General features: G+C 45.8%; 1 protein-coding gene across 2 annotated transcripts in view; it reads left to right on the forward strand.

The window, feature by feature from the left end:
• Positions 1-12,924, forward strand: part of LOC126516867 (salivary peroxidase/catechol oxidase-like) — a 150,490-nt gene that overhangs the window by 87,731 nt on the left and 49,835 nt on the right. For both annotated transcript variants that reach the window (XM_055063972.2, XM_050166954.3), the window contains exon 14: positions 154-356. In XM_055063972.2, coding sequence (XP_054919947.1) covers positions 154-356 — 203 coding nt within the window. The remainder of the gene's footprint in view (positions 1-153; positions 357-12,924) is intronic.

Raw genomic sequence — 12,924 nt, forward strand, 5'->3', positions numbered from 1 at the left:
TTAATATGCAGACTTGCGACTTAACACATTGCAGCTAATTATTTCTCAACCATTTAGCTCTCTGGTTTGTTAGTGCAGGTAGAACACTGCGATTCTGGTTCCACTTGTTGAACTCTGCGATATTTTTGCTCCTCATGTCGCTCTCTCTCGCAGTTGACGAACCATCTTTTCGAGCCTCCTGGTTTCCCCTTCGGAACAGACTTGGCCGCTTTAAACGTCCAGCGTGGGCGGGACCATGGCATACCCAGCTACAATGACTGGCGCGAGTTCTGCGGTCTATCACGAATCGAAGACTTCTCGCAGCTGGCCGACGTCATGTCTCCGCAGGCTGCTCAAGCCTTCGCTCAGGTGTACCGGTAAGATATTCCAAAAGGACTTCTTCTAGGGAAAGTTGGTGCCTAGTCTTCCTAGGTATACGTTGTGGCGCAATATACATTTCTTGAAAAGGGACAGAAGAAAGGAAGACAGTGAAGCGCCAGACAGTTGGCGCTTCAGTGTCTTTCTTTCTTCTGTCCCTTTTCAAGAAATGTATTTTGCGCCACAACGTATACCTAGGAAATGTACAGGTAAGAACACCATAGCTATTTTCCTACGGTGTAGGCGTGCTGAGATGTGGCCTGTATTGCTTGTTATCAAACATAACAGAGTACGTCAATTACACAACATGAAAAATCATGAGCCATTCCACTCTGTGAAGGTGGATGATCAGCGAAGCTGGTTAGCACACTACACAAAGGTGTCACCGAATTTTCAACAGAGGTACGAACTCATTTACCATTTTTTATATACATTCGCGCACACGACTGGACCGCCGCCCCGAGGAGCCGCAGGAAACTAGACACGCATGACGTTTCGACAGGACCGCCGCCACGGGAGAGCGGAAGCAGATACGCCTACTCTTGGAACGCCGACAAGAGAGGACAGTGCGAACGTAGACATGGCCGATGCAGGTTAAAGTGTAATATCTGTTCTTATGAACATAATGTGGAATATGGGTTATATTTGGACACAAGATATTACACTTATTTTTACAAGTTGGCGGAGTGCTTGTAGCCTTGTTTGCTGGGCGCTTGTAGCCTCGGCCATACGGGGGTATGAGCTATTGCTTATGATGATAGATGCTTGCTTTGAGCTTGCTTTTTATCGAAACGTGCGCTGTTCTGTACATTGTATGCGGAATGGCAATGAATGTATGCAATACTCGCTTCACTTTGCTGAGTCCTTGTAGCCTCTCCATTACGAGGGGGATAAATCATTGCATTTTTGCTTGCTTAAGAGGAATTTGAGCCATTGCCGATGATGATATTTTTTGCTGACGCGCAAAAAATTACAAGGAACATTAGCCATATACAGCTTCGCTGTATTAGTCGCCAGTTTTGGCATCCTGTTTACTGGGCGGATCTGTGCTAACAAAAATTCGACACCTATCTCCTCATATCGGGTGGCTTTGTACGATTATACAATTTACCAGTAAATAATTGCGGTTACCAATCTCAATCAGACAAGTAGCCGCACTTTCGCCCGTTATATCCTCGCCTTGAGTGTCCACTCTGCAAGTCACGAAATGCTGAAGCCGACATCCACCACCTGCTGTGGGTTTTGCCCTGCACTGAAACCGACGAGGCTCCGGCACCTCGCAGCAGCGGGACTTTCGCTGCATAATCCTAGCCATTACACTGCTTGGACGCAGGCACCACATTATCGATCCCTCCTGGACCATATTAGATCCGCGAATCTTCTTTCATTCATTTAATCATCCTTATTCGCCCACATCCCATACACTTATATGCCTTGAGGCATTCACCCTTGCATTAAAAAAGAGGTACTCAGGGCTACGTAAAACCAATTAACATAAGAATAAAAATGGTTTGTAGCTCATACGTTAGGCACTGTCATGCCATCAACTGCACTTCACGGGTTTTCTTGAACAAAAAAGTATGCAATCGGTACATTGTGCCAGGACCAGCCTACGAAGCTGAAACAAGGCGGATAACGACGAAAACTTCAACGTAAACTAAGCAACGCGCAGCTGTCGACAGAACACCGAATTATAGCCTTAATGTGATGATACACGAAGACTGTAGTATGCATTATAGACCAAACGCGGGCAGGTCATATTATATTTGATATAGCTGGAAGAAGTTGAATGGCGGCATGATAATGTGTAGAACCTATAACCGGTTGTCTATTATAGTAGCAAATGCTTAAGAAAAAAAGGAGCGAGAAAGGAGAAACTATCCGTTTTGCTCCTTCGTGAAGGTGAGTTCCGCCTTCAGACGCACTTCAGGTGTCGCGGCCATTTGAGGCAATCAAAAGGGCAGGAATGTTTCTCCGTGTGTACCGCTCATCGCTGCCGCCGCTGACCCGAACTTCGACTGCAATAACTTGTTTTCAACGGAAAGTAATGCTAAGTAGCATGAGCTGATGTGTAAATTGTACCTTTCGCGACGAGCGGCCACCACAATCAAACTTCTATCTAAACGGGAGCTCCAATAAGAGAATAGTTCAACTCGAAAACAGCACCCGTCTGCTGACGCACACCGAAACCAGCCCGTACCCAGGGATCTCTGCCTCGACGTCGCATACCAGCATTTCTCGCTTTGATGCGTGAAATTAGGCCGAGAAGAAGATTCAGCTACGTCAAAGGCGTTGACATTGCGGACATTTGTGGTCGTTTCGAAGCGCCATCAGTCGAAGTGGGCGATCGACTACGGCGTAGAGCGACGCCTGCCAATCCCCATTCGGAACCCGAGCCCTGCCGCCAGAGCAAGGAGGCGCTCGTGCGCACCGTGTAGCCACGCACGTGTACAGTGTTATCGGTTTTCTATAGATACACGTCCACCCTGCGTCAAGCGCGTGTCGGTTCGTCTGTGTCTCTGACCGCCAGCGGCGGCTTCTCCGTGATTCATCGCATAGCGCGCACGACACTACAGATGCGCAGAGTCAGGCGGCAATACAAGCATCGAACAACCATGCAAGATGTGTTTCCTAAAAGGCGGGGTAAAGGCAAACGTACAAACAAAAAGTATTCAGAAAATACATTTGTAAAAAATTTAAAACTGTTCACTTCCACGTTGCGGCTTTGCCCATACAGTTGTGGGCGTCTGTGAAGAAAAGGAGATACTCTCGAAGATTAGATATAGTGGGACAATTGAAACCACGAAGTACTAAATGCCTAAAGAAATGCACAAGGGGTCGGGGGGCAAGTGGGTATGCCCCAGAGGGGAACGGAAGATCAGGCTAATGGGCCACAGATAGCTACGGCATTGTTGTGGACAGTGTCGAGTGCCAGGGTGCTAGAAAGCTACAGGGGAGTGTCGAACTCAAACGTCAGTATGAGGTCAAACCACCCTCTTTCTAGCAAAAGCACGGCTGTAACGGCGCTTACACGGTTTCACAATACAGGCGCGCGGAGGGTGTCGCCGCGGCTACGCCTGAGCCACTGTAGTTACGCTGGGCTGTAGTAGCTGTAGCTAACAACTGTATCGCAACTACCTTCGTTGCGACGACTCTCCTGGAGATAGATACAACACAACCGACACCAGCAGTTAGCCTTCCGAAATCGTCATTGATGAGCGGGGCCAGTCACACCAATCGCGGTGAGTAATGTTTGATTCTGGTATGAATATTACTATGTATCATTCGTGACATGCGAAGACCACTTTTAAACATCTATCACGAACAGGAGCGGCGATACAAAGAAAGGTAAACGGCGGTGGATTGTTGGACGAAGTGATGTGATTAGTAAACTCACAGGCATAGGTTGCCTCTCGCTTTCACAATATAGGGGTAGTATATCACTCAGAGATACCCTAGCTCTTGCCGCAGTGTACAAAAAAGAAATCTTGATAACAGCATACCCTCTGATAAGGAACCACAATGCATGTGATGCTTTCCTATATATATATATATATATATATATGCATTGACATTCATGATGCGCGTACTTTGGTAAGGTGACGCTTGTCTCGGCACTGAAACGTTTTTATGCGCTGAAAGAAAACTTTCCGTGCCTGCATGCAATGCTGCCATGATCGCGCGAACCAAATATTGTTTCGCTTCATGCATCTCGGCCAGATTATCGCTCGCTCTCTGCAGCTGCTTTCTAATTGCGCCTTTATTTATTTATTTATTTATTTATTTATTTATTTATTTATTTATTTTGCCCTATATGTGACATCATAGATCACAGTTAAGAGGGCGCGCTGGCAAGATTTCCTCATCACCGTGCTTCATCATAACAGCCGACTACGAGCTGACGTCAAGTTTGGGACCAGGCCAGCTGGTGTTTCACGGTATTGCGAATTATAGTGCGCACAAGGACAAGGAGAGGAAATGATGAACACAAGAGCTAACTTCCGACTGTTTTTCCACAGTAGGAAAATATTGGAAGATCCGCGGCAGTGGCGTAGCAGCTACGGCATTGCGATGCCAAACCCGGGGGTGCGGGAGGAAATCCCGGCCGTGGCGGCCGCGTTTCGATGGGGGCGAAATGCGAGAACGCCCGTGTTCTAGCAAACTCATTCCGGTGCACCTTTAAGAACCCGACGTGGTCGAAATAATGCGGAGTCCTCCACTGCGGTGTGCGCCTCCATATAGTGGTTTCGGCACGTACAACCCTAGAATTTATTTCATGATATATAGAAGATTATTAGATGAGCAGGCATTCAAGTCATCTTTCATGTTCCACACAAGTTGGCGTATATCTGTAGGATATGTCCGCGTGGAAAAAAAAAAAAAGTGGGGTGATTGACGGAAATTGCAATAATAAGTACAGAAACCGGTCAGCAGATTGTAGCAACGAAGCGCTATGGGATATACCCTTGTCACTTGGTAAAAAATACATGGAAATACATAAAAAAACATGGGGAAAGTGACGCGAGAAGGCGAGGAAACACTAGGGTTCCTCCATTCGGGCGCTCCCGAGAATTCCTAGCTGCTCGTATAACGCGACCGCGGTTGCGGACAAACTGGATAAATTTAAGTTCGATGTACGGTACGCTTCTGCTATTTCTGAAAAATAAGTACCATGCAAATTTATCAAGCGGGCAACTCACGCACAGCGTGCAGACTCAAAGCCGCAATAAAGCACCGTAGCCTCTGGCGACATCCTTGCACAGTAGTGCCTAGGCATCGCAATTAAATTCAACACCTCTGTGCCCGCGGTGGTACTTTTGCGGTTGTGGCATTGCTCGATGCCGCGGGTTTGATCCCGACGTCGGCAGGCACATTTGGACTGTAGTAAAATACAAAAACGTTTACGTACTTAAGTTCAGGTGCTCTTTAGAGAACCCCAGCGTATCAAAATTAATCCGTACATCTGTCACTAAGGCGTGCCTAACAATCAGATTTTCGGTTTTGACACGTACAGTGGCATAATTCAAGCAGTGTTTAACACTTCTCCCACGAAGGGATGTGCCGTGTGAGGTATTGACAATACTATCGTTCTCGGAGGTTATGAAAATTGCCGCACAACAATGCCTCATGCTCGCTGTGTGTTCTGTGCACTGCGCAGACAAATAGCAGTGGTGCACCCACGGTAACGCTTGCCATCAACTCACCCCTCTCGCACTGCACTAAACGAAGAAATTAAACATCCGCCGTGAACATCTCCGCTAATTATCGTCATTCAATATAAGCAGCACAGAAAGCTTCGCTTACGAGGGATACGCCATGGTTGCTTAGTGGCTATGGTGTTGGGCTGCTAAGCACGAGGTCACGGTATCAAATCCCGGCCACGGCGGCCGCAATTAGATGGGGGCGAAATGCGAAAACACCAGTGTACTTAGATTTAGGTCCACGTTAAAGAACCCCAGGCGGTAGAAATTTCCGGAGTCCCCCACTACGGCGTGCCTTATAATCAGATCGTGGTTTTGGCACGTAGAGCCCCATAATTTAAATGTTTTTTTCGCTTACATCGATTCACAGAGTGCGTGGAATCCGCATTTTTTCCTTCTTTTTTTATGCGAAACATACTAGCCGCACAACCACGCACTTTCTTGCTGCGCCGCGCGCGGCCGCGTAGCTACCATATGACGTCATAACAGCTGCAAAAGCGGAGGCTCAACTCGTGCGCTCGCTTGCGGCCGCGTAGGGTCTCAGCTCGTGCGCTCGCCAGCGGTCGCACAGCCGGTGCTGCGGCCTAACTCCCGTTCCTCCCGCTAGGGCACTGGCGTCATAACAGCTGTATAAAAGAGCGGCGCGCTCTCGTCGAGGCCAGTTGTATAGCGCGATGGCGGGAAAGGAAAGGGCCGCTCGTCAGACCGCAAAGCACAAGTTACAAAGAGCCACGGAAACGGCCGAAGAACGAGAAGTTCGGCTTGCCAAGCGACGTGCACAGTACGCGGCTAAACAGCAGCGTTCCTCCACAGAGTCCGAGGTAAAGGATGAAGTTGCGAGTGTATCTGGGAGTACTTCTACTCTAGTATGCTTCGCATCCTGGGCTTAACCTTAGCTAAGCCACAGCCATTTTTTTGCCATAGATTACTAATGAGTGCATTCTCACCCCCAGCATGCGCATTCTTTTTCTTGTAGGAAATGGGGAAGTGGTCGCTGCTAATGCTCTGCCCTGTCACTGAACCGCACATTTGCCACTCTCGGGTGCCTCTGTTAGGCGCTCAGAAAGAAAAGAAAATCGAAAGATAGGACAGATATCGATGCCACAACAGCTGAAGGAATCCATTCATTGAGGAGGGGGGGGGGAATAAGAAAAGTATGCATTGCGCCTTCTTATCGCAAAGCCGTATAGGCGACAAACAGAACGCAAAAGCACGCGTAGTGGTGCGCTACTCGCAATTCAAAGACTTCATCAACCCCACACAAGTAAATAGCTCCTTTAAACCATCCTCCATGCGCATAAACCAGACGAAGAATAAACGAGGTGCCGACATAAGTGCTATTTAAGTCCCTTCCAAAAATGGCCTTTCTCCTTACCAGACATTCTTTGTCTGGTCTTGAGTCCATGAGAAATTCATAGCGACTAGCCGAAATTTCAGTTTTTCATCAATATCACACTCTTCATAGGCCCGTTCAATTTAGGTCCTTTCAAAAACTTCAGAAATTTACGTCTTGAAAGGCAGTGCACTTCCTTCTGCCTGCAGCTGATGGGTAAAAAAAAACGTGCTTCAGAACTCTTTTGGAAGCAGCTGCGCTTTATTCTGCGAATGGTTTTCGTTAAAAAACAAGGATCGTGTTTGGTGAACGATGCATTTAAGATCGCATTCCTTTTGCAGCAGTCACGAGTTCGGGCACTGCAGTGCGGCTATCATTACCGGCATTGACCTTTCTGTGCAAGGCACGATAATTTAGGAAAAGTAGGTGAAGGCAATGAATCTTTACTAATCTTTACTAAACAGCTCTCCTTACTTCGACACAATGCACGTCCCTTTCAAGCTCAACCCCCGTCGCTGAACTCGAGGAAAGCGTTTCAATGTGAAATATGTAGAGGGGAGCACCGGCTCGAGTATTGCGATAATCTCACAATGAACTTATCGATCATATGCAAATGTTTCGCTTTCTACGGTGCTGACCAGCTTCAATCGCCTACTATCTGCCTTCTGTCTGCAACTGCACTGCAAACTGTGTCATTCACGTCCTAATTAGTTATCAGCGGAACCCTTGCATCGCCATACGGAAAAAGAGAATAGTAAAATGGGCGAGTCTCGAACTGCGCTTCCTTCACCGCAAATGAGAATTGCGACGTCCTCGTAATGCGTTGCTCCCTGATTTTTTGAGGCAGGAAAACGCTGCGACCAGTCTGTTCTACGCTTGAAGGTGTAAGGTGGTGATGGCATTATGAGAGCGCGCAGGAACACGGTACCACAGGTGCCTCGTGGCAGCTTTACGTTACGGGGTTTCACGTGCCAAAACTACCATCTGAATGTGATACACGCCGTGGTGAGGGACTCCGGAATAATTTTGATCACCTGGGGTTCTTTAACATGCACCTAAATCTAAGTACACGGGTGTTTTCGCATTTCGCCCCCATCGAAATGCGGTCGCCGTGGCCGGGATTCGATCCCGCTACCTCGTGCTTATTAGCCCAGCGCCATAGCCACTAAGCAACCACGACGGGTCCTCCCGTATATTTATGGCAAAGATGGTAAACCACTACTGGGCATGTTGCCGTCTGATTGGGGGCATATGCTTGAGTGTTCTTATTTGCGTTCTTTAAGCCCATGTTTACAAAATTCGGTTATTTCCAATAATTTACTGTATTTAAAGAGTATATATATGTATATATACTTTACAACTTCCAACTACTTTCAGAACGTTACAAACAAAGCATTAATGGTTTAGAATGTAAGCGAATAACTAGAATGAGGGCTACTTTGAAACTATCACTACACTAGGTTTCACACACATAAGAAGGAACTTTTTTTTTATTTGTGCAGTAGAAAGTAAGTGATGAGAACAATTACTTGTGAAGATAGAACATTTAACTGCTCCAAATACACGTTGTGAGGCTAGCAGGCAAGTCATCTGAACCACACAGAACAACAAAAGAGGTTCCAACAAGCTTGTTCAAAGAATGCCTGCCATATACCCTTCATCGGCATGGTGGATGAATGACTGCACAGCAAGCTATCCGTCCGGGTATTTTGGTATGAAACGGTGACATAGGTATAGCACGGAAGTTTTCAACTAACAACCAGTAGCAGCCGTGCAAGCTAACGCGGGACCAGTGCTGCCGCATAAAGGTGACGACCAGTGCGCATTTTATGTGCATAAATAGGCAAACATTCTTGTAAATGATGCAACGAACACAAAACACGTCTCAGTGCGCGAATGAAGTTCCCTTCTGATCAGTCGTTTCTCCTGTGCGCCAATCTCGTTTTGCGATCACCTGTCCCTTCGTGCTCTGTTCTGATATGAAATCTTCGTCGCAGCTAGAGATAATGAAATCGCCCTTTCCTTTTAAAGCTACGGACTGGTGGTTTATATATTTCAGTTTTCAAGCATATCTCTCTGCTACTTTGACTTATTATGGCAGGCTCTGACAGTAGTATGTTCTTGAGAAAGTGTGCTACAAAGCTATCATCCACAGCCTTTTAAAGTGAGCTGCTGCCATGCTAAAAACATGCTCACACTCGCGCCAACAACGCAGGAAGAGAGTGTCAAGGGTACAGCGAAAGGAGTAAGAATGTAGGGAGATCAAGGGAACGGAAATGAGGCACGCTAGGGCCCAGACAACCAGTACGCCTCTCCAGCCATTACGAGCACGGTGCTTCAAAAGCAGAAACTTAATCGTGAACTGCAGAAAAGTTTTACTAGCTTTGCTTATAGAGTATAATGAAACCTCTACTGATGGTGCCTATATAGAGACATACAAAATTTTCGGATTTGCGCTTAAGACGCCACAGGAAACCTCCATTGACAAAGTATTTCCCTGTCCGTCGACAACCCTAAATACGGTTAAAGGCGTGCTTTCTTTGTCCAAATACTTTTTATTTCAAAGATCGTGGCGCAAGACCGCCATTAACACTGTCGCACATAGCAAAGAAGGAAAATAAATCTGCTGCGCATTTCTAAAAAAATTGCTACAGAATAAACGCGGATAGTGAAGTAAGCGGCATTGCCTGACGCTCACTAGGCATAGATAGTTGCAACAGCACTTCTGTTCTACAACTTTGAGCGCACTTCTCGCGGGTATTTTGAGCTTGTAGTAGCGCATCAGTATGCCAGTAGTAAGCGTTGCTACGCAACAATTAACCAACGTGCAAATTTCACTTTGCCAAACGGTTCTTCGAGCACAACAATTGGTCGCTCGTGCAGAGAAGATGAATTATCAGCTTGGTATCTTGTGCAATTCAGCAGGCCTTTTTTCTTTCGGGTAGGCATGCTTGGCTATAGGCTGTTTCGCTTGCATGCGCGCTTACCTACACACCGTACGAATCGTGCTTAGTTACACAGCCGACGACAACCCACTTTATTTTTCCTGTTTTTGCATCATTCGGCCTTTCTCTTTTTTTAAGATTGCAGAGGCTTCTGCATCAATAAGCAGAGCTTATTATTAAAAAAAACTTAGCACGAATTTTCTAAAAATAAGCGCTAGAAGATTCAATCGCCAATTACAGCGTAACCTAACGTTGCAGGATATATAACAAGCTTACTTGAGGCTTTCCTGTTTGCATTGTCAGCAAATAGTCTCTCAGTTACGTAATACTTCACTCGACGCACTCTTCCAGCTTACGAACTGAACTCGCAAGCTCTTTCCCTCAACAACTACATAAGCGCCCATCCTCATGACTCGTGGCTGCGCATATCCTTTATACGCAGGTCAACATCTGCACAATAGGAGACCACGCCGGTAACCTTAGCTCACAGAATGAACTTCAATCTAAGAATATCAAGTTTGGATTGCGTATGCATATTTGTTTTGTAGCATCACCGCCGCAAGAATACTTACTAGGCATTTACTTCTGTGACAAAATTACCATAAGCGAACTCTGAACCCATCAACGGGTTGCTTGCTGTTGACAGGCTGCTCTTTCAAAGAAGTCTTTCTTTCTTGCAAGAAAAAGAAACGCAAAATCATTAATAGACTCTTTTACAGACCACGTGTTGTTTTGTCTGCTTTCTGACTGAGCGCGGTTCTCTACTTCCTAATACACGCCGCTTGATAGCCTCACTGTGTTTGTCCAGCGCATACGCTTCGCTTCTCTTTCTTCTTCACTGGTCACTCTAGTATAGGGAACATAACTACGTAGAGTGGACACTCGAGCCGTTTGGCGGCCGAGCAAGGGAGGGTCTGACCACCCGCCAGGCGGCGCAGCGATTTGCGCTTCCACTTTAGCTCAAAGGTAGACAGCTTATCATACGTCTGCGGGGTTACGCCCACGCATCCCGCTTCCGTAGAGACGTTGATGCTGCGCCGCTCACCGAACCGCGCTTTTCTACGTGCCCCCTCGATCGTGCCATGTGTCCTTTTCTCTGCGAAGATAATTTTGGTGTTTCTTGCGTTAAGAACATTGTTGGCAAGACGTTTGCTATGCTGGGTGAACGTATTTTGCTCGTGTAGCATAGAATCTGATTCGTGGCGCCCGTTTACCGAGCAGCCACCCGTTTATTTTTGCACCCATCTTTTCCGAAACAGCGTTTGCATTACTTCCAACGTGTAATTTTCCAAAAGTCACTCGCAGGACCTTCGGTTTCAAGCACGACCTGTTATATGTGGCTCACCCGTACCATCAAACAAGCGTTTCATTTGGCCCGGCTCGAGCAGCGTAATGCGCATTTGGGATCGTCTCGTGAAGGTTGTTTACCTCACTGAACGCTGCATGCGCCTGGCCCGGTTTGCAAGTGCCACTTTGACTTGACGCGTTGCTTTTCATTGCTAAAACATTCTTCTTGTAGCTTATGTATTTATAAAGTGTGTGATTCCGTATTTTGTTCTGTCTAATTCCCTATGTAAGCAAGAAAAATTTCTTTTGCATGGAACCACTGCTTCCTATTTTGTGCAACTGAGATAAGAGGCTCAGAAACAACAACAATAAAAAGAGCCCTGGTCGCATTACTTTTGCAATCTGCATGAGCTGATTCAGCCTTGCTGGTTCTTCGAGAAGCTTGGCGGCATTTCCAGTAAAATGTTCGCGATCCGCGAGTTTACTACGTCCATTTGTACGGCATGTTTAAAAATCAAATATTAAAGCTCTTGCGCTCCACTAGAGACGACATATTGAACATTTTTGTAGCCAAAAGTAAAGCAGAATCGAAAGAATTGTTATCGAAACCCAAACCAAAACCTAGCTTAAGCACGCGTCCAAAATCTCGGAAGACAAAATTAGCGCTATGACCAGCAGCTCGGGGTGCTGGCGGCAGTGCAGTAGCTCGGCCACAGGGCCCTGCAGGAGTATGTATGCACGAGTGTGTTCGGCCTCTATGCACGACCTTCGCATCCAACCAACAGCGCAAGGACAAACTGATGTTTCGTATAAACCTTTTACACGCAAGGAATCTGCGCACGGCACGCTATAGGAGTCGCCAAGAGCCCACTTCCATTGAATGTCTTCTGAACCGAGAACAAGCATCGGTTAGTCACCATCGGCTGCTCCAGTCACTTTTCGCCAGCAGTCCAAGCCCTTACAAGAATTTTTATAGAAAGTCCATAGACAGTCTATAGACATTTGTCTATGAAGTCTATAGACTTTCTATAGACATTTCTTTAGACTAGTCTTTAGACAGTCTATAGACTTACGGCCATACACTTTTGATAGACTAGTCTACAAAAAGTCTGAGTCTATAGACTCTCTATGCTCTGCCTATAGACAGTCTATAGACTTACGGCCATACTTTTTATAGACTAGTCTATAAAAAGTCTGAGTCTACAGACTGTCTATAGACAGTCTATAGACTTATGGCCATACACTTTTTATAGACTAGTCTATAAAAAGCCTGATTCTATAGACTTATGGCCATACACTCTTTATAGACTAGTCTATAAAAAGTCTGAGTCTATAGACTGTCTATAGAGTGTCTATGGATTAATTAAGATTCATGTTTGCAGACAGTTGTCTGCAGAATGTCTATGGACAAGTGTGTAGGCTTACAGTTCTACTTTTGTAGACTGAAGTCTATAGAATGTCTATAAACAAATGTCTATAAACTATCTATCGACTTTTCCTATAGACCAATCTATAGACAGTCTATAGACTTATGGCAATACACTTTTAATAGACTAGTCTATAAAGAGTCTGAGTCTATAGACTGTTTATAGATTAATGAAAATTTATGTTTGATACAAATGTCTGCAGAATGTTTATAGACAAAAGCATATAGGCTTATACGGTTCTACTTTTGTAGACTAAGTCTATAAAATGTCTATACATAGTCTATAGACTATCTATAGACTTCAGTCTACAAAAACAGAACTATATAATCCTATACACTTTTTTCTGTGATATTCTGCAGACATTTGTCAACAAA

This window comes from Dermacentor andersoni, chromosome 1 (assembly GCF_023375885.2).
Source record: "Dermacentor andersoni chromosome 1, qqDerAnde1_hic_scaffold, whole genome shotgun sequence".
Lineage (NCBI taxonomy): Eukaryota > Metazoa > Arthropoda > Arachnida > Ixodida > Ixodidae > Dermacentor > Dermacentor andersoni.